The sequence below is a fragment of the Carassius carassius genome, chromosome 32 (assembly GCF_963082965.1).
Source record: "Carassius carassius chromosome 32, fCarCar2.1, whole genome shotgun sequence".
NCBI lineage: Eukaryota > Metazoa > Chordata > Actinopteri > Cypriniformes > Cyprinidae > Carassius > Carassius carassius.
This window is the reverse complement of record NC_081786.1, coordinates 28136921-28160420: the sequence shown is the minus strand read 5'-3', so window position 1 is coordinate 28160420 and position 23500 is coordinate 28136921. Positions and strand designations below refer to the sequence as shown.

Below are 23500 nucleotides of genomic sequence, written 5' to 3'. Positions count from 1 at the left end.
CTTTTGGTCCTCTATCTCCCACCTAACATATGGCTATATTCATGAACAGAGGATAGCCTATCACAGTAAAGTTGTCTTATCATTCTTACTGACATTAAGCTAGCAACATTATAATCCATATTACTTTTATATCGTATTGCTGACTATGTTATAGAACATAAAAATAAATAAAAACTCCTGGCATCGTGAAACATTTAGATGATGTGAATGAAACGTCATAATGTTTCACATGATTACTCCATTTAGACAGGAGTTATGATTTGGAAAAAGTCTAACTAAAATGTGTACAAGTTATGTGAAAACTAATACAAGTAGATTATTATTATTATTAATAATAATAATAATAAAAAGACTTCCTCTATAGCTTTCTATAGATATCTCTCTCATGTGTCTTTGTTTAGTATTTGCTGAGTTACAGTTCATTTTAATGACGCATTTCTAAATAAAGATCATGCAGATCAAGGCGGAAGAAAACGCACCCTGTTTGTTTTCTTTATTTTGTAACTGGACAACGTTTTGTTGTTATTATGTCTGTATACAAATACTAGTAGACCCTACACAGATTCAACTGATGTATTGCTCTTACGATCAAAACTGAAATTTAAGTTATTTTCAGGGGTTATCAGGAGAAGATGCCACAAAACACGTATCCTCGTTGGTCGACTACAGAAAGTTAATAGGTGGGTTGGCTGAGATCACAAGCAGTTCTGTCTAAGCAAGGTTGAGTTGAAGGTTCTGGTTTTTCTATTAGCTAGAAATATCTGTCAGACAGACTGCAATGCGAACAGGTAATGTCGGATCATCTGGTTAGAATGAGAAGTAGAGTTGAGTGTCATCAGGATAGCAGTGATAGGAAAAGCCATGCTTCTGAATGACAGATCCTAATGATGACATGTAGATGGAGAAAATGATTGGTCCAAGCACTGAGCTCTGAGGAACCCCAGTAGCAAGAAGATGTGACTTAGAAATCTCACCCCTTCAAGACATTAGAGGACCTACCTGGGAGGTAAGACTTGAACCACTGTAGTGTTTTTCCTGAGACGCCTATTTCCATAAGGGTGAACAGGAAGATCTGGTGGTTAACAGTATCAAAAGCAGTAGACAGATCCAGCCAGATGAGTATTGAGGATTTGGAAGCTGCTCTTGCCAGACTCAGGGTTTCAGTAACCAAGAGCAGGGCAGTCTGAAGTGTGAAGAGAGGTGTTGATGATGTGAGTGAGCGTAGGCATAACAGAAGAAGAAATTGTTTGAAAAAGGTGAGTGGGGATAGGACCAAGTGGACATGTAGAAGGATGATTTGCAAAGGATAAGTTTGGAAACATCTGCCTCCGAGAGTGGAGAGAAAGAGGAGAGAGAGAGTGTATTTGTTGTTATTACGTTTTTGTCAGTAGGTGGTGTGGAGAATTGGGCACTGATGTTTCTTGTTTTATTTATGAAGAATATTGCAAAGTCATCCGCTGTAACAGTTGATGAAAGAAGGGGAGAAGGAGGACAAAAAAAGAGAAGAGAAGGTTTTGAAAAGTAAGACTCAGGACAATTGTTAATTTATTGTGGTAATACAGTATGTTGTTTTAGCAGTGGAGACATTTGAAGAGGAGGAAGACCGGAGTGACTTCCTGTGAAGGTCAGTAGAGTTTTTATTTTTATTTGCTCCACTTCCTCTCTGAGAACAGCCAGGGTCAGAGGGGGTGGTGCGTGCTGGTCTGGATGTTGTCTAGGCGAGATGTTAGAATGTCAGGGAGAAAATTAAATGCTCTTTTGATGCGACTGGGACACTATGTTTTGGCTTATAAATAGTCAATTGTTTTTTACAAAATCAACTTCAGATTTAACACTCCAGGTTAAATGTGCATACTCATTTTTGCTTAATTAATTTAGTAGGCCTACAGTGTGTTTGTTGTCTTCATAAGTCAAAAAATAAATAAATAAATACAAATAGTAACCTACACGTACAATTTTACTTAATTTGTACTTCTTACATGTACAATTTTAACTGTTATTTGTGTCCCCTTCAAAAATGTCCCTTGATAATTTTTATGTTTATTAGTGTGTTTGGTGTGTTTATTAATGCTTATTTCAAGGCAGCGAGCTCCTTCTGCATTTAGTTGTCATCATAAAGTTGACTCCACGACCAGGAGTCAAAAATATCTTCATTTGTGTTCTGAAGATGACTGAAAGTCTTACAGGTTTAGAACCACATGAGGATAAGTAGATAATAACAAATTATTCATTTTGGAGGGAACTATTGCTTTAAGGCATCAGTGAATTTGTATATGAGTACAGATCAGTTTGGTGCTGCTATCTAGAGACCAAATGGATTTATGAACAGAATTAAATAAATTAGGATAATTTAGGAGCAGTGTGAAACATCAAGCAAGATAATGCAGGATTCTGTTTACCCGGGGTTTAGAATGACCCATGCTTAACCATTTCAAGAATGAGAAGCTTTATAAATTTGGTATCAGAGTAAAATGATTGAATGAATGAATTTATGAATGAACAGACAACGCAAGCTAGCTTTTAGATTAATTTGTAGAACCATGGTTTAGTCACAGTATCTCTTGAGTTTCACATATATATATTTTTAGCTTGATTGTTATGTAGCCTATCCTTTTGAACTGAATACTATGATTTGTATCCTTTTCTATTGTGTATTATTTCTATTATGTATCCTTTTCGAATAGCCTACTATTTATGTATTCATTCATTTGCATGCGTTTGATGTTGAACTGACAGTATTTAAAAAAGGATTTCAAACGAAATGAGTTTTGCAGTTCAGAGGATTTTTATTTTTAGCGATGATTGCAGCAAGTGGTGCTCTGCTTCCCTCTTGCGTTTGGATCTAAACTTTAAGCCTTTATTTAAAGCAAAAGGCTGACATGAAAAATCACAGAAACAGTCAATGCTGCCTCACGTGGAGCACTGCAAGGAAATAAGTAAGGATAACTTAATAAGTAAGTGAGCAGAAATAATTAAGGACATTTTTCTCTGTGCTAGTCTTAAATAGAACCGATGAAGTGTTTATGATCAAAGTTTGATGCTGACAATAAAGTTAACATGCTAGAAACTGAAATTATTAGAGAAACCATTAAAGAATTAGTCCTTAGTGCTGATCTCTTGTTCTCTATTATAGATCAAGATCAGTGGTCCTTACCTGAGCATTGCACTGCTGTTATTACCTCATACTGCAATTACAGTGTATATGAAGAGTTCATTTGCAAAAAGCGATACCTCCATTTTCAACAATTTTCAAACATCATGCTTTTTCAATGTGCATTCCAGTTAATTTCAATCAAACTGCAGTTGGCTCATTTTTATCAGGTTAAAAAATTACTAAAATAAATAAAATACAATAAAACACAATAAAACATGACAAAATAATAAACAAAAACTTTTCTTTAATTAAAAAAGAAAAACCAGAGCAATCTATTTCTCTGATCTATCTATCTATCTGTCTGTCTGTGTGTGTGTGTGTGTGTGTGTGTGTGTGTGTGTGTGTGTAAGATTATTAATAAATTAAGTAAATAACTCAACCAGTTTACAACTACTGTAGATATGCTGCTTGTCCTCTTTCTTTTAGGAATGTCCCTCAAGTTCTAGTCCTTGGTGACATTAACGTTCACCTGGACAGGGATTAGAATGTTAATAAAAAAAATAAAAAAAAAAGAATAGGTAGAATTTAGGTATATATATATATAATTTTATATATAATTTTTTTTTATCATGAAATTATTTGTTTTCAGCACTAGGGTAGAGTACAAACACTTTTTCATTGACTTTCTCATTTTGTGTTAATCCACATGTGGTTCAGAGTATAATTTTTGTCTACAGTAATTTCACACTTGTCTAGAACAAATATGTCGCTTTATTTCATAACTACAATGTATATGGTTTTCTTTATTTACCCTCAAAAAAAAAAAAAAAACTTGTCAACAACCCGTGGTGGGGTACACTGTAACATGACCATTGGACATATTAAAATGTGATCTAATGGGGGAAAAAAAACACACACAATTCATACATATATATCATATTATTATTTACATATATATATATATATATATATTATTATTATTATTATTATTATATATATATATATATATATATATATATATATATATATTTTTTTTTTTTTTTTTTTTTTCAAATAAAATAATGCCGTTTTTAAGAATGAAAAATTATCTGATTTTGGAGTTTGACAATGAACCCACTTGGGACGGCCCACATAAACGAGCCAGATAAATGCTTTACATTTCTTGAAATAATCATTTTTGAACATTAAACGTCGTCTTTATTCTGTTTCTTGAGGTTTCTCATTAAAACACACAAAATTAAGTAATGTAAATTAAATCGCTAATATCATATAACAGCATAGTTTAACAAGCGGAACACACTGTAACGCCGTGTGTAACATCGTTCCCCATCTGCGCGACTGGGATTAAAAACTGCTTGGTGTCTTCTGAGAAGCATTAAAATACTGTATGAACTGGTAAATAACAGACTGGAGATTAAAATATTAGCAGATTTGTCTAATTTTAAATGAATAATAAAACTGAGATTAAAAATCTACTTGCCAGAAATGTACTTTTACTATGGAAAATAAATATATGTACTGTAGGCAGCGCAGTTGTCTGTTCTTGATGGTTCAGCACTTTAGAGAGAATCCCAGTTCGCATACTCGGCCTACGTACTACGTTGCTGTCGGTAACGCACGTACTCTGAAGTGTGTAGTATGCGAAATTTTAGTAGGATGGGCTTTTATCGTGAACATGATTGTGGAGGCTCTGATTGGTCTTTCATGCCGTCTAGTACACGGGCTCAGCTGTAACACTGCCCTACTTCCCACTGGACTGCTGGATTCCTGCACAGTGCACACGGCTCTTACGGCGCACTGGCTGGTCATGGCGTTGCGGACTGTCCGAAACTTACCCTGTTTTTTAAGTGTACTCGGCGTGTTGCTCCTCAGCAGTGGCCCATACTGTGTCTTGTCATGTCCGAGCCGCTGTTTGTGTTTCCGTACCACTGTCAGATGTATGCATCTAAACCTGGAATCAGTACCAGCTGTTCTTCCCCAGACAACAATCCTGTGAGTACACTAGCCTTTTTTTCTGCGAGAGAAACAGAAACGGTCGTTGATGTCTTATGCGCGCTTACCTACTTCGTTTTTTCCATCCAATGTTACAGATGTACTACTTCTCCAGCCCGGAGAACGTTGTCAGTATAATTATTGTTGATGGTTTTTGCATTGTGTTAGAGTTGCACACTAAGTACAGGTATAAGTTTGAGTGGCAGTGTTTCGCTCTCTGCTGTGATTTACGTTCTTCATCTGGACGAGTCTTTGTTTCGTGGACACAGCGGTAGTGTCTCACAACTTTAACCCTTTTTTTTACTACCTAGGCAGCGTCATAAGTGCGATTCGAGTCCGCTTGAGCACCCAGATTCAAATGCTGCAAGCAGCTTTGTTGGCCAAAAATGCTGCACGTACTTATGATACCCTAATAACTACTGGAGCGTATAACATGGGGCCTGTTCCAAATCACACACTCGCGGACTTGGCCACTTGAGAGCGCGTGCACGCGAGAAAAAGTAAGTGTGCAAGACTGTCTCAGGTCTGAAAAATGCCAAAGCTTAGCGCAGTTAACGCACACTAACTAAATACTGAACTGAATTCGATGTTGAGTTTATCCTATAAATTCTATAATTATTTTATTTATTTATTTATTTTTATGGAATTTTCAGTAATAAAGTCGGAATTGTAAGATAAAAAGTTGCAATTATAGAATTATGGCTTTTTGTCTCACAATTATGAGTTTATATCATGCAATTCTGTTTTTGTTTCTGCCCCAGAATAATAATAATAATAAAAAGTAATGTGATTTAAAAAAAAAAAAACTTGTAAAATTGTGAATTTGTATCTCACAAATCTAAGTTTATCTTTTTTAATTCTGAGTTTATACATTTAGAATTGCTTCCATAGTGCAGATATGAATATCTGTGTTTTATTATTGTAATGTATTTTATAAATTTATAGAAGCATGATAATTACTACACTGTGTTGTCATAGGGACTACTTAATAGACATTTCAGAAGTTAAATTTGAGTACTGTTTAAAGTTGGTATTGAGAATCAAAAATTGTAAATAAAGCTCTATTTTTTTATTTTTAATTGCTTTTTTGTTTTGTTTTTGAGTGTGTCCCATCTGGTAATCAAACACGCTTGTGGTCTTCATGCCCACTTGAACACTTTGGCCAGATACTGGAAAAATGTCAGTAGACAAAGTGGACAAAGATAAAAGATTACAGAAATGCTGAATGTTCCCATTATGTGCTAAAATGCTGTCTAGATAGGCAGCACACTAGGTTTTGAGTCATAACCAGGGCCGTCCAGACTAGTGGATCATACTGTGTTCAGCTCACAGACTGCAGCACTATCAGTGTTTGCAAAGAAAGGTTCAAACCTGTGCTTGTGTGTTTTTCATTATGTGTGGAGACTGAGTATCGGTTAAAACGAGTCATGATCATGCCGTGTGTGTGTGTGTTTTGATTTTGTTATGTGCCCATTCATCACAAACAAATTGATTTGTGTTATTGTTGAGAGTTATACAAGTTTTATAGCAAGGATGTAGGGATGGGACGGTATGAAAATTTAATATCACGATTATAGTGACTAAAATTATCACGATTATCAATATTATCACGGTTTTGTTGAAACGAGATGAAAGTGTTCAAAAATAGTTGATGCTCACACTGAAAACATTTCAGCAAGTTTTATATTTAATAATCAACAAACAACTAATAAAACAAGCAACTCTATGCACTTAATTTAAAGAAAGATTAAATTCTGTGGCATTTCCTTCCTTACAATGAAAAGTGTAGAAGCATAGAAAAGCATAGAAAAGTCACTGACTTTCGCCATTCCTTCTCGAAAAAAAACAAAAAAACATTGTGCGCTGCGCTTGCGTCAGACTGTTGCTGGCTGGACATGATTTAATAGTGAGTTATTAAAACCGCGATAATCAAACACGGTTTTAATGATAATTCATTTTTAAACGATATTACTAACCTTCAGCACATTTTATCACGGTTATCAATAAAACCGGTTATCGTCCCATCCCTACAAGGATGTAATCAAATGCATGTTGGTGGATTAGGGCTGTTGCCACATAGGGCCTTCTTATTACAGTAATGTGCTGCACTTTCTCAAAAATTATTAGGAATGAGAAAAAGTTCATTTGATTACATATTTAGACGATTAATTAATTCATTAGCATTTATACCCTCATTTGATTATGAGATTAAATAAGTCAACACAGAAATTCAGAAAAAGTCTCTTAATATAAGAAATTGTTAAATTACTAAATCGATGTAGCCTATTATATGCTTTTTGATTATTAAAACAGGGGGAGAACTAACAGCGTTTTCTTTGGGCTGTGATTGTGCTCACTCAGTGTAGCCTCTGAGGCTTTGATGTAATTGCGACAGTATCAGCATTGTGTTACTCTCCTGACTAATGAATGAATGGCTTTTTTCAGCTGCTGCTTTAATGAAGTCTTTTTTGTGGGTCACTGTGTTAAAGCTCAACAGGAACAGTTTGAACTCATGACCAGATGCATACTGATGCTAAATATCACACCTTTTGGAAATTCAGAGCTGGTGTTTTAGAGATAGTAAGACCGATCGCTCTGAATTTGCAATGCATTCCTCGGCTGGTTTTAATAGTCCCGAGTGACAGTTGCATGCATTCATTTCCAGACCCACAATGCATCTGTGCAACTGCAAACAGACAGAGGCCTGCATTCAGATTTGTGGCTGATTGCAAAGGAGTGACTTAAACTTAACCGGTGCTCTCCATTAGCTGAACTCCACATCTGTCTGCAAGACGCTTATCCGGAAACTGAACATAATAACATCATATTTTGTGCCATTCTGTGTTATATAGTAAAATCTGTTTTGAGGGATTGAGTGATTCTCTCAGTGTTTAAGCTTGTTGTACGTTTTACTGTTTAAAGGGATAACTCACCCAAACTATCCCTTTAAAATGCATTTCGCTCAACGTACTGCTGTTCTGCTCCCAGACTGACTGTGCAGGAGTTGAACTTTTGTAAACATATGTGCATGAATGTCTTAATGAGCCTACAGAGCAATCACTAACTACAGATCCTAATGAGCAGTCTGATCGACTCAGTGGGACTGTTTAGTCTCTGTCTTGGTTTCCTGCTGTTGATTTACAAAACAGCAATGAAGTAATTCAGTCATTTCACAGCTTGATAGTTAAAACAGTTGCTGGCACATCTGCATGGCTGTTGCTGTCAATCTTTGGCTTTCCGGTAAAGAGCCTCTCCCCCTTACCATATATTATGTAATACAGACAAAGAGGGTGGAAGTATTGGCATTAAGATACGGTCCAAATGAATGTAATCATTCGGGCCATGTTTCTGACCATATTAGAATAAAAAGGCAGACTTTATCCTGTTATAGTGTCCGTTGCCAGTAATTTGTTGCCTCAAAGGCATGTTGTTGTTTCACATAAGTTCACTATGAAAGAATGTTCAGGATTCATTTTTCCAGTGTCTAAATGAGCTTAACAACATCCTGCTCCAGTCTGGCACGACTCAACACTGTATCTAAGGAACATGGGTGACCCTTTCCATCACTGGATCATTTTTCTTTTCCACCTGCTATCTCAGAAGGATCCTGTCAAGCTTCACCTCTTTACCATATGTGGCACTGCTGTTTTAGATGATATTTAGATGATGAACAATGGACTGAACTTTCCAGATCCCTGAAAGGAGACGCTAAAAAAGAGGTTCACTGAAAAACAGCTAATAATTTGAGACTAAATTTATGATTCATAATGAAATTGAGGACCAGAATGCAGTTACCCTGCAGGAATTATCCATGTTTCTCAATTTTTAAGTCTCTCCATCAGTCTTTTTAACATTTTAATTTTAGTCATACTATCTTTAATATTGTTTTGTTGTTCTAATTTTAGTTTCCCCTTAACTGAAATTATGCCTTTTAAATTCGAATATTATTCAGAATTTAATAAAAAAAAAAACCCCATTTGGACAGCCCTAGGAGGCACCATGGGACATATACACGGGTGTGTTGATGGAATGACTGTCAGGAATGTCCCAAATTGAATTTTGTAGATCTGTGCTACTTGAGCCATGAGCTATATGAATTAATTAAATGGGATCCGTGCACACTCAAAGCAAAAATGCACCGCTGTTGTGTTTTACAGATTTAAGGTTTCAAAGCAGTTTTCAATCAACATCATGCATTTGTGCCAAACGATTTTTCATTATCTTTTGATGAATTATGACAGTGTTTACTTTATTGTGTGTGTATGTGTGTGTGTGTTTTGGTAAGTGTGCTTATTTTTTCTCCCCCATCTGTTTGAATGAACAGCTGGAAGTCGTAAAGGAAGGTCATTTCAAAATGAAAGTAAAAGTGATGTAACATACAGCCAATTTATGATGACCCATTCCTGCCAGACCGAGACTCGAACTCACAACCTTCGGATTGTGAGCCCAACTCTCTAACCAGTAGGCCACAACTTCCCAATGAGAGTCCCAATGTATTTCTGGCTTGATTGTATAGGCCTGATTAAAATATCATATAATGTATCGTATAACACTTTTTTTTTTTTCTGGATTTTGGTATTTTGGTTGCACAATGCACTGTATTTGGCACTTAATTAAACATGAACTACTGAGGCTTGTGGTCGCCTCTTCATAGAAAGAAAAAACTAAGAACATTAACACATTGACTATATAGAGATTTTACTATTATTGCACAAAAATCTGTGTGGTATTAATTTTATTTGTGCAGGTCTTAAAAATTGTTAAAGATACCCTGCGTTAAACATTTCAAGAATGTAACAGGATTGCGCTTTTGAAATTGCTCAATTGTATTGAAAGAATTTGCTAGTGTACATTGTCATTATAATCTCCTCCAGGAATCAATTGAACATTAACCAAAGATAAGCTGAACTGTTAAAATATGTTTAAAATATGTGACCCTGGAGCACAAAACCAACTTTAAGTCACTGAGGTATATTTTTAGCAATGGCCAAAAAGACATTGCATGGGTCAAATTGATCGATTTTTTTTTTTTATGTCAAAAATCTTTGGGATATTAAGTAAAGATCATGTTCCATGAAGATATTTGGTAAATTTCCTACCGTAAATATATTTTTGATTATTAATATGCATTGCTAAGAATTCATTTGGACAACTTTTAAGGGTGATTTTCTCAATATTTAGATTTTTCTTTTTTTGCACCCTCAGATTCCAGATTTTCAAATAGTTGCATCTCGGCCAAAAATTGTCTTATCCTAGCAAACCATACATCAATGGAAAGCTTATTTATTCAGCTTTCAGATCGAAAAATTTACACTTAAGACTGGTTTTGTGGTCCTGGGTCACATATGTCAAAGCAAAAGAGCTAACTGTTGAGGACATTTCTAAGAAGTGTCACCAGAATCTAGGGCTGCAACTAACGATTATTTTGATAATCGATTAATCTGTCGATTATTTTTACGATTAATCGATTAATCGGTTTATGTACTTATATTTTAGTTTTTTCCATTCCCCCCCCCACAAGTAAATTATTAATAAATGGTCTTTATCCTTCAGCATGGATTTTTAAGAGATTTTAACCATTTTGCACTGTCATATCCTCATCAAAATATACCTGGAGTTGTTTTATTATGTGTTAGTAATCCTTTTGTTGAACTCTTCTGCAATCAAAACACTGACCCATACTCTAGCAAATTTCACAAGGAGATTTCAAATAATGTTTTCACCATGGCAGTCCTTAGAGCTCCTAAAGTATTTTAACATCCCAAACAAAGCTTAAGGAATCTTTCAGAACATATTTTCACGAAGAATAAGGATAAAACAGAATAAAATTGCAGTGCATTGTATTTTATTATTTACTGGGAAACAGCTTTATAGCTTTTGCTGTGAAATTCTATACAATCCTTCGAATAAAGTGCCAATGGCATGAAACCTGAATGGAACTCACAATTTAAAGTAAAATCCATCAGAAGGTTGTCCAGAAAAAAAAAATCGGACACACACAAAAAACCTGCTGTGTGAAAAAGAGCAGTGAATACTTAGAAAAAAAGTGCATTTCAAATATCTTTAAACATTTACCTCTCTCATTCAGTCATAATTAAGCTGCAAGACTGAATTATGAACTGGTAAACGACAAACTGATCACAGAACAGGTTTGTAAAGCTTTAAATGTTAACTGTTAAAAAGCAATGTTATCAGCTTTTACGACTAAACATTTGCAAACAACATTGTACTGGAGAATCTGCACAAATAAAAGTATTAGGGGCCGTTCACATATCGCGGCTAAAAACGCGTGGAAAACGCTAGGTGCACCGCTTTCTCCTTCTTTCCAAAGCGCTCGTGCAGTTGCGCCCCTGAGGCGTCTGCCTTTGCTAAGCAACCATGACGTGCTCTCTCCTTGAAGACGCGGAAAGTTCAGCAAAGGATAAATAGATTTGCAGCTCTAAAAATCGCTTGCAGCAGCTCTGCTACTAAATTTATTTCAAAATGGAAATCCATATACAGCTATGATCAGCTGTTCCTTCATCATTCGCTACTTCTCCTGTTGTACTGGCTGAGTAAAACCTCCGGTGGCTCATTACTGCCACACTTTGGTCACCGCAGATTTGAAATATGCCCGAAATGAGCAGCTTACGGCAAATAAGTTATTTAGCAAAGAATCGATGACTAAATTAGTTGACAACTATTTTAATAATCGATTTTAATCGATTAAATCGATTCGTTGTTTCAGCTCTACCAGAATCCAAAATACACTTTTTGATGGCAGTATAATTTCCTAAATATAAACTATATTTTTAAGTTATTTTTCATTGCTTGGCAAACAGGTACATACTGACTCGACTATGTCTTACATCTTAATTTGTAGCTACAGTAATCTGCCCACAGTTTATCTGTTTGTAACATGGAAATATTGTAAATGTTTCAAATGTACATAAGAAGATAAACAGTTTGAATTTGAACGATTTGTCTTTTCCTCTTCCATTGGTGGGTTTTCTCAGAGAGGATCCGTTGAGTCAGAGTGAGTTAGTAAGGAAGAGTGAAGCGCCATTGTGTGGAATTTGCTGCAGTCAGGTTTTGTCAGCCATTCATTCTCAGTGCCATTGTGGAATGCAAAGCCAGTAAAATCCCTAAAGCTTTGCTCATTTGCACAGAGAAGATATGGGCCCAGATAGTTATTAAAAGAGCACTCCTGGACTGGCCCTCTCTTCCTGTGCTGGTGCTGTGGGGAGAGTTTGCTACACTATTTCAATGTTAAAAAGCTAAAAGTGAGTCCTGATGTAGAATTAGGACCTCTATAAGCTGAATGTCAAAGTTTAATAATGAGCTGTGCAAAAACATAAATGAAGCCTCGTTCTTATTTGGCCAGTCAATCAGCGGTTCCCTAGTTCATTTCCTGGCAGTCCATCTGAAGCTTTTGTTTGACCGTAAATTACTTGTTTTATTGCGCTGAATGTTTTCTACATGACAAACACATGTTCACTTTGTCTGGCCAGCTGTTTGTGTGGCCTTTATGACCATATATCAGGTTAAATCCATGCTGAATGTTAAAAAGTGACTTTGGAAGAGCATCTTTTAACTATATAAAGTTTAACCTTCTGTTAAACTAGGGATGTCCCGATCAGGATTTTTTGTCCTCGAGTCCGAGTCCGAGTCATTTGATTTTGAGTATCTGCTGATACCGAGTCCCTATCCGATACTTTTATAATACATAAAGAAGAGCGAAAAAACAGATCCAGGATCTTCAATAAATTACATTTTGAAATATATTCAAATATAAAACAGCTATTTTAAATAGGCTAGTAAAAATATTTCAAAATCTTACTGTTTTGCTGTACTTTGGATCAAATAAATGCAGGCTTGGTGAATAGAAGGGACTTCTTAAAAAAAAAAAAAAAAAAAAAAAAAAAACCTTAACAAGCTTACTGTTCAAAAACTTCTGACTGGTAGTATAGGCAACTTTATTTTTTCTCTAATTTCTAGCTTTTAATTGGCTTGGAAATCTATAAATGCTGGACAATAACAAATAATAAGGATTTGTTTATATACTACAAACACTGTTTATCACATAATAATGCAGAATAGTTTCTATACTGTAATAAATACTATGTCAATCAGCACTGCATTGTTCATACTTTATTTATCACCTGCTGGAGATGACTTGAAGAACAATTTATTGTCGTGATCGTATATTAATGTCTTCGTGTTTGCATAAGTTTCTGTTTTCCTGTGAGCACCACAGCATAGCTGGACGCTTTTGTCCGTATTAAGAAATATCCTGATATCAGCGCGAGAGCGCGCTCCGGCTTCGAGTATGAATGAAACACACACTGCATGAGAGTTTAGCGCTCTGTGATGTTCATCTCGCTGTATCCTGGGTCCGAATGAAATATCAGGTCATGCGCAAACTATCATGTCTCTTTGAGTTTGAATCTATATTTATTCACACCATCTCTTGAAAACAAAGTGATGTCATGCCGCACGCGTCGCTGTTTCTGTGTGGAGTCAAAAGGGTCTAACTCTGTGCCACCACATAACAAAAGATGTGTTAAAAATTAATGAGAATATATATATATCCGAGTCCTGATCGGGAGGTAACGTCCGATTCCGATCGAGTCTGAAACCACGCGATCGGGCCCGATTTCCGATCACGTGATCGGATCTGGACATCCCTATGTTAAACAATCTACTTCATGCCTTCTTTCATATGATTGATGGACTGTTTTAGCAAGTATAAGCTCTTTTTTATAATTGTACAAATGGCAACCTTCAGCTTGTGCTTCACGTGTCTTTTTGTAAGAATAAATTTGATATTCTTAGCAATATTTCCAGATGAACACATATGGGACAGAAGCAGCTCGGCTTTACTTGATTATACAGACATCATTTTGTAGAAAAATCAGTCAGTCTCAAATATGGTCATCAGGCATTTGAGGAACATTCATTTGTTCATCTCTCAGTCATCATTGTATTGCATTGCATTGGTTTGATCATCAAACTAAGCATTTAAATATAATTTAACGGAGACATATTATTAGAGATCTTGGGCCCTATTTGAATGATTTAAGCACATGGTCTAAATTGCAAGGCGCAGGTGCACTTAGGGTGTGTGCGAATCCACTTTTTCTAGTTTAATGACGGGAAAAATGGTCCGCACGCTCGGCGCATAGTCCAAAAAGGTTGTCCCTATTCTCTTAATGAGTAATGGGTGTGTTATGGGCGTAATGTGCAAAAAAACTATCAGAGTCTCAACTCCCACTTCCTTTAAGAGCCAGTTGTGCCTGTGCCATGGCAGATTCACTACTTGCATGATGGAATTTGCAAGTGCAAAGACAGAACGCGTCTTCAGAAAGGAAACGGGGCTGCTTGTGCACATGCAAATAGATAACCTAGTTCTGATACATGCAATGACTATCCATTATGACGTGTAGGCATTTTTTTTATGTAGCTTACACAATATTAATCTTTACATATTTTAATATTTGGCATGTTTGTGTACTGCAGTTAGTGTTGAAGCAGTCATGTCAGGGAGATGCTGTGTTTCTAGGCAAAAGCACTTTATTTGGCCTTCTGAAAGTAGATGCATTTAGGAATCTTTAAGATTACTTACAAGTTACAAGAGAATAGCAACACATTTTATGGATGACCATTTCGTGAACCTATGAGAGGAGGAAATTCTGATTTTGCTACGAGAATCTGCTTCTGAATCAGCTACTGGAAATATGTTTTGTTATTATTTTAAATATTTGCTATTGACTCTTCAAATACTTTTGTTGTATGTGTGTGTGTGTGTGTGTGTGTGTGTGCACGCGCAGGATCACATCACAGTGGAGTCAGCTGTCTTAACCGTCTGTGGCTTGTGTCCTGCAAACACATATGAACTTCATCACTGCGTCTGTCACGCGACTCATGAGTGCACAAATGGGTGCAAATGCATTTGGTATTTAAACAACGTGACGCTGGACGTGGAAATGATAACTGCGTCGGGCTGAAACTAGCAAAAACACCTGGCACTGCATTACACCGGGTGTATGATAGGGCCCATAGAGTCACAACTGATATTTATATAATTTAATGTAAGTAGTCTGTAATACTGGTATAAAGATTCATTAACTTACATTTTCTTACTTTTTGGCCACATAAATATCAGCATCTGCGCCAAATATTTTTGCTCCGTTTGTGTCTCTGAACTGAGGTGTTTTTTCTTCCTCATTGAGATCGAGTTCCATATTCTCACATTGTCATATTATATGAGACATAAAACCCTGGTGTATTAAATGTGATGCTTAACAGAAATCAGATATGCAAACTCTTTTTAGAGTTTCAGTAAACGGTTCCATTTTAAAACATAAGGTTATGTTTGGTATGCCAGTGGTTACAGAGTTCAGCAGCACCAGTATTGTGTCAGTCTCTTGTAGGTTCTGCTCTAGCTGTTATCTGTGTTATTGTGTCGCTCTCGCTGTTTATCACATATCTGAAGTGGGGAATTTCCTCTGTGATATCATTAGGCTGGACGTGAGCCTACAAGGACCAAGACCACATCCTGTTTTCAGTTGATGTGCATTCTCCTGCTATCATGTCACATATCTGATCTGCCATATAGTGTCAGCACAGTCACTCCTCGGCGGTACCACTATGAAATAAGTGAACACTTTTCAGAATAGTGTGTTCCTAATTTTTCTCCATTTATAAGAATTGCTTATACATGCAGGGAAAGTGAAAGTGAAAGTGAAGTGACATTCGGCCAAGTATGGTGACCCATACTCAGAATTTGTGCTCTGCATTTAACCCATCCGAAGTGCACACACACACCGAGCAGTGAACACACACACACACACTGTGAGCACACACCCGGAGCAGTGGGCAGCCATTTATGCTGCGGCGCCCGGGGAGCAGTTGGGGGTTCAATGCCTTGCTCAAGGGCACCTAAGTCGTGGTATTGAAGGTGGAGAGAGAACTGTACATGCACTCCCCCCACCCACAATTCCTGCCGGCCCGGGACTCGAACTCACAACCTTTCGATTGGGAGTCCGATTCTCTAACCACCAGGCCACGACTTCCCCATCTGTCAAACTTCCCCGGGTTTGACAGATGCAAAGGGTTTGCACAGGCATATGTACAGTTTGGCATTATATGTGCCAATCTATAAATAAATAAAGAAAACAAGAAAAATAAAAGCTCTATATGGTTTCAAATTTGAAAGGAAATAGATTAAAATTTTGTATTGTAATTTGTTTTTGTATTTTGTATTGTAAAATATTTTTTTCATTTAAATTTGTAAAAAATAATAATAAAATAAAATAAAAAATATTATTATTATATTGTTTGTAGTTTATATTCTATTAGTTTACATATCATATTACTACTATAGTAATGCATTTCTTATTAATAAAAAAAAAAAATATATATATATAAATAATATTACTTAAAATATTACTATTAGCATTTTATTATTATTATTATTATTATTATTATTAGCAATATTAATAATCCAAGATGTTAATTATCTTTGCTTGCATCTGTCAGATTTTCACCCCTGATGAGTTTGCATCAGTGTTGATGCTTGTGCACTTTTGAGAACTGCAGAACGGAGCTGAATGTAGGTTTTGTTATGGTTATGTTGCATTATGAACCGTATCATCCATCTTAGCCCACTTCTGAACCCATCTCGCATGTGTTGCGTGCTTTTGGTTGTGAAAATCACTGCTGCCAAATGCTGCTGTTAATCAGTCCAAGCCCTTTTATATGAGTTAAGCTCACAAACATGTGGCCAAGATAGCAGATCTCACACCCTTGAGACAATGAGTCACAAACTCGTTTAGATACAGTAACAGTCTATGAAGAGTCTGTTGTGGCTTTTTGTTCTCCAGCTGTCAATAAACATTACTCTTTATGTAATAATCACTAAAGGCTCGATTGCTGTCCAGTCTTGTTGGTGAATGCTGTGTGCTTTCCTCCTAAACTGATTTGTGTGTGTGTGTGTGTATTTAGTTTACATTGTTTTATTAGACAATGTAAAGTATGCATCTTACACGTTCCCTGCTGATAGGAAGTCTGAGGCGTAATTCAGCATGAGCTCATGGAGTATATTAGTTAGTTTATGGCAGGCCTGCTTTGTTTTGTCTGATGCACAACCCTGTGTTCTCTAGTTCACTCTCTGATAAGCCACAAGGCAACTTTGGTAACATGATGGCTTGTGTCTATGAAAAATACAAGAAATAGGATGTGTTAAACTGTTACATTATCTTCAGATCTAGTGCAAATGATGGCTGTAGTAGTCAGACACATTTACAGGCATAAATTCAACCAACACACATGTTGTCCAGCTAGTCAGTATAAAGAGATTTCTGTGTATAGGCTGGTTTAGATCCATCGCTGCCAGACACTGATGTGTATTAGCAATATTATGAACACAAAACATAAGCTTTCAACAACAGATTTATGATAGTTTTTGTGTAAAAATTTATATATATATATATATAGACCAATTTTTTTTTACACAAAAACTATCATTAGTTCTTACAAATTCAAGGAATCTAACAAATTCAGCATAAAACAGGGGCCAAGTTCTTGCATTATAATTGTCTTAAAACGTGTTGATGAAGGTGCTTCTTATTTGTCTTCGTTTAAAGCTGCTAAACGAACAGAATCTCAGTAGGTTCACTAACAAACTAGCTGGTGTTTGGATGACTGGTGCACCACTCTGAGCCGTATCTCAGTAAGGAATGACGTGACTGTGTCGATTGTGTTGTGCAGATCAGTAGATGAGCTCAGTCTGTTCTCAGGGTGTTTCCTGAGGCGGGATGGGGGCCTGCTGGAATCTGAGCAGCCTGTGTCTGAGCACGTCTCTGCGAGGGGGGCGTCCCTCAACCGAGGGGCTGTCATGCAAGGTCATTTGTCTTCTAGCGTTTCTGAAGAACAGACGCTAGATAGCCGGATAGAAGCACAGGGAGAGAATTTTTTGGGATCATACTGTCAGTTGCAGGACTCCCAGGGAAACGTAAGCAGTCTTGGCTTAGAGTCCTAATGGCAGAGAAAGATGGCTCTTTCACTCACTCACTCAGTTCATTTGGCAAAAGTGAGAACACAACAAGACTTTTATCTGTCTGTAATTTACTGCTTTTTATTTTCCTTATGTGAAAATGAATCCGGAAGGTTTCCTGTTCTGTCTGTGATCCAGGAACAATTTACGGTGTGTACATTGGAGGGAGAGTCTTGTGCTTGTATATGGGCCAGACATCTGACCAGAATTGACCCACAATTGATTAGTTGTCTGGGATAAATTATTATATCATAAAACTATACTGGTTGGGTTATTTGTCTATATATCACTAATTATAAGTTTTAAAAATTAAAAGGGTTAATGAGGTTTGCACAGAAGAACCAGATAAAATGCTACAAAGAAATACAAATCAAATGCCATTCTTCAGAGAAAGAGGCATTTAACCCCATCTGATTGATGTTCTTGAACAAGAGGGAATTCTAGTAGTGTGTGTGTTTGGTGGGAGAAAAGAAAAATTACACTGGTCAAATTTGTTTTTAAATGTGAGATATTCTTCAGTATTAAACTCTCAAACAATTTAATTTAACCACTGAGTTGCCATTCTTTTCTGAACTTTTTCTAATGTACATGTATATTTTTGTCCATTTCTGGGTGATTCTACTCATCCATACATTTTCACCTTTTGATTGTTTCTGTAGTAATTGTGTATGGTATTTTAATCTCCAATCCTTTTGGGTTAATCATTTTTAAGCAGTATAGTAATTTTTAAACAATAGTTAAGTCAAATAAAACAGCAGTGTGTTGTGTCTAACATTAAACCCAATGCAGCTGGTTGTCAAAACAACCCAGTGCTGGGTTTGTCCCTTTTTGACCAAGCGCTGGGTTGCCAAAATTACCTAGATTGAGCTGTTTGTAACCCAGTATTTATTAATAAACTGTGATATACATTCTAGTTTATTTGATTTCAGATGATCCAATCTAACTAATCTAAGCTTTGGCCACATGTTCTCTCCTGGACGAAACTTGTGTAGATGTGAGGTAAAAATGAGTTTTCTGGAAGTGATATTTGTATTACCATTGAAGGACTTTAATTTGTTGATGTGTAATCCAGATGTTTTTACTTGTAGAATTTCCATGGAAGTTTTCATGTCAATCTATAAAGCTTGGGAAAATCAAGTCACAGATAGTAGATTGCGACTGTAAATAAGATGTTTGATGTGTATCCAAGGTTTTATCAGTTATCTGGTCAGTGAGGAATTCCCAGCATTTGAATTTATGCCCACTGTGACCTCGCAAGACCTCTAACACCTGCAGATGTGAATGGAGCAAAGCATTGAAGTAGCTGTTCTAGCCTGACACAGGTGTCCTCTTTTTTAGGGAATATGTGTTTATTGCTACACAAGTCTGTAAATCTGAATTAATTCTAACTTGATTCGAACTTACTCATAATGACATGTGAGTTGACATTGACAGAACAGAAAGTGGATACTGAAAACTTTAAGAGCTGTGAAGATGTGCATTAACCCTCTGGAGTCTAAAGGTATTTTTGGGGCCTGGAGAAGTTTTATCATGCCCTGACATTTGTGCTTTTTTCAGTTGCTTATAAATATCTGAATGGGTAAAGACTAATCTCACTGTAAACAGCACAGACTGGGCTATAATAATAATATGTGAAATGCATGCATGTACATGATTGTATTTTTGAGAAATAAAATGTTATGCGTGGTTAGTGAAAAACTAAAAATGTTAAAACACTTGAATAAGGCAATAAAACACATACAGAACATTGGTTCCCGGGATTTTTGAGAACTGAAGCTTGTAGCCTAGAATTTTTCTTTCTAAATTATATGAAAATTATCTTGTTTACTTACTCACAGAAAACAATATATTGATTTAAATTTTCTAAGACACTTTTTGTTGGTAAAAGTTATGCGAGTAGGTGTCAGCTATCATGAATATCATTGTGATTTACACCTGAGAAGACAAAGGCCTGCATAATGAGCTGCATAATGAGCCTTTCAGTCATCTGTGCCACTGAGAGGAAGGAGTTACAAGAAAGAATGTGAGAACAAAATAAATCTATATAATTTTTATGTTTGTAGTTTATTTAGAATATATTTAATTATCCCACAACATAATTTAATATCCACTTGCGAGTGCAGTTAAACAGTTTATTAGACAGTCCCTCCAGGATTTCGCGGGATTTTTTTGTGATTTGTTGCGGCCTAAAATGCCAGATTTTGCGGCAGCTTTTTCAAAAAGTTGCGGGAAAAGTTGCGATTTTTTTTTAGACAGATTTTTCTCAACAGCATTGCATTACCTTGTGATTTCACAAACATGTTATGATTTTTTAAGTGTTCTTTGCAAGCTTACTCCCCCAAAGCACAGGAATTCAAAAATTCTGGGAAAATATGTTTTATTTGCTCATCAGAATAAAGTGCAAAGGCTATTTTTCAACCTTGACAATTCATGGGCAAAAAATATAAGTCCATTTCTTTTCAATTGAAACTTCCTCATTGCTGGGTGGTCACTTTTGGAGAGTGGGATATTCAAGGCAGTGCATGTGGCAACCCAGTCTTCACATATCTTAGGAGACAAAGAGTAAACAGAACATGCATATTTGTTAATGACATTAAACAATTGTCTCCAGTACAGCCCAATGCACAATGTAAACCATTTTTTTTCTAAAAGACTGACCAGTACAAAATGACCCTGCTTAGAACACCAGGTAAGCTCAAAGGACTGAATGAGGTTCCCAACAGGCCAATTGTAAAAATAGCACAACTCAACAGTGAGATTTGTAAAAAAAAAAAAAAAAAAAAAATTAATGATAGTGTCTTCACTCACTATCACTATTATCTTCTCCTTTATTCTTGCATTACTTGTCCACACATGGTCACTTGCTTGGTAACATTAATGTTAGTTCATGCTTCACCCGTACAACTCTTATATTTATGTTATGTAACTAATTTTGCTTTTACTGTCATGTTTTATTCTTTATTCAGGAGCAGCAGCAGGAATACTGACATCAGTTTGTCAATTTTCCTTCGCAAAGACCCGCCCCCCTTAGTTATTGTTGCTATGTCCGACAAGCTACGCTGCTCTCATGCCACACCATGTTCTCACGCAGTGAAAAATACATTGCGGAGCAGAGAAAAGACTGACAACACACTGACGAACAGGACAGAGCAGGTTACTTTTCGGTTACTTTTAATATTAAACATATTAAAGTCTCACCTTTCAAATTTGGTCATTTTTTAAAAGAAATTTAAACACCAAATACCAATTATAATTCATTCATTCATATTTATAAACATATAAATACCATTTTGTGGCTCTTAAATGTGTCTGACAGATCACTGTAGAGCATCAGTTAAAGCTGCTCGTGAACCGATCATCTCTTCCTTCTAGTTCATTTATTATTATAGCATCAAATAAACATGAATGAACATAAGGAATGTTGTTTTAAACCGTGGAAAGGCATCAGTACATTCCGTTTTTCAAGTTCAAATCCTCCAATGTAATCTGCTATATCTCCTGACTGCTTTGTCGGACAAAATGGCGGATGGCGGTTTATGATTGGTTAGATCGCCTGTCAATCAAGCTCCCTGCAAAGGGTGAATTAAGAAAAAAATCATGTTGTCCCCGTAAAATATTTAGACTTTTAGCATTTTGTTGCCGCAGCAAAGTCTATGTAGGGGAAACACTGGATAAATGATTGATGAAACTACCGTGTGAAAGCATGAAAAATAGTTTTAACTGCCCCTCTCAAACTCGCTAGCAGTATCACCTGTGCCCACGCAAGGCCTGCCTGACAACTGACAAAAGCAAACCACCACAGACCTAGTTTTACAAACGTTATGAAGTTTTGTTGTTTACCTTGTTCCTTTCGCTGCTTGCGATGGATTTGCGAGCAACAGCTTCGGTGATAGTCACTTGCCGTGTAGGCTCTTGCACGGACATCCTTCTGGCATGTTTTGCTGTAGAGAAGTGTCAGTCAAGCGAGGATTTTCTTTTGTGTTCCACGACAATGTTGCACACAGTGCAAAATAGTTTCCCTCCACTTTCATGGAGAACATTAGGGAATTGCTTTGCACGGTCTTTCGCAGTGATATTTGTAGGTAAGTGTGATGTATTCGCGCTCATGCCTGCTTTCTCTGATAAGGAAGTCCTTCTGTGTGAAAATAATGCCGCGTGCAGTGACGGACCAAACTGATTGGTTGAATTTGCGGTAAAGTCGCGGTGATTGGATGAAATTGCAAGGCCGCAAATAAATCGCGTGGATTGGCTGAATTTGCGTGAATTGGCGCGATCGCAACATCGCGAGTTTCTGGAGGGACTGATTAGAAACAACCAAAGCTGACTTTCAAACTAATTTTTTTTACATAATTACTCCAGTCACACAATCCTTCAGAAATCCTTTTAACAATCTTATTTTCTACAAAAAAAATATATATATATTATTATTATTAATATAATTATTAATGTTGAAAAGAGCTGAGAATATTTTTAAGGTTTTTTTTGGGGGGGGGGGGGTTATTTGAAAGAACGGCAATGTTTGTTACATTTGTTACAGTTTATTTGTTACATTTATATTATTTACATCAAGCTTTTGAATGGTATAGTATTGTATATTGTTATTGAAACTTCATAATGTTTCACTTGATTATACATTTAGTCAGGAATTATAGTTTGGAAAAAGTCTTTGGAAAAAGTCTAACTTGTAAAATGTTTACACGTTATGTGAAAACTAGTACAAGTATATAAGTAAATAAAAAGAGACTTACTCTTTTACTTTATGATCTCTGCTGAATAAAGTGCTTCATTCTTTTTTTCTGAGGAAATCCATTTCTCAAATCCTCAACCACATGACATCTTTTTGGGGTGAATTATGTGTTATTCCTCTCATCGTGAAGCAAACAGTAAAATAAAAAAACTTGAACAGTCTCGCTGTGTTGTCTTCTGTTGTGTGGGCGTATTCAAGCCGCGCGCTTCAGTGAAACATTAGAATCTGAATAGCACATTCAGCGCGGGGCGTGGTCACATTAGAATCTGAATAAAGTGTTCAGCACGGGGGCGTGGTCACATTAGAATCTGAATAGAGCGTTCAGCGCGGGGGCGTGGTCACATTAGAATCTGAATAGAGCGTTCAGCACGGGGGCGTGGTCACATTAGAATCTGAATAGAGCGTTCAGCGCTGGGAGCGTGGTCACATTAGAATCTGAATAGAGCGTTCAGCGCGGGGCATGGTCACATTAGAATCTGAATAACGCGTTCAGCGCTGGGGGCGTGGTCACATTAGAATCTGAATAGCACGTTCAGCGATGGGGGCGTGGTCACATTAGAATCTGAATAGAGCGTTCAGCGCGGGGGCGTGGCCACATTAGAATCTGAATAAAGTGTTCAGCGCGGGGGCG

General features: G+C 36.5%; 1 protein-coding gene and 1 long non-coding RNA gene across 2 annotated transcripts in view; one reads left to right on the top strand and one right to left on the bottom strand.

The window, feature by feature from the left end:
• Nucleotides 1–4721: 4721 nt before the first annotated feature.
• Nucleotides 4722–23500, top strand: part of LOC132113077 (peroxidasin-like) — a 68858-nt gene continuing 50079 nt past the window's right edge. Inside the window, exon 1 of the mRNA XM_059520892.1 lies at nt 4722–5086. Coding sequence (XP_059376875.1) covers nt 4770–5086 — 317 coding nt within the window. The 5' untranslated portion in view covers nt 4722–4769. The remainder of the gene's footprint in view (nt 5087–23500) is intronic.
• Nucleotides 15794–23500, bottom strand: part of LOC132113080 (uncharacterized) — a 216963-nt gene continuing 209256 nt past the window's right edge. Inside the window, exon 2 of the long non-coding RNA XR_009425077.1 lies at nt 15794–16153. This is a non-coding gene — a long non-coding RNA (uncharacterized LOC132113080). The remainder of the gene's footprint in view (nt 16154–23500) is intronic.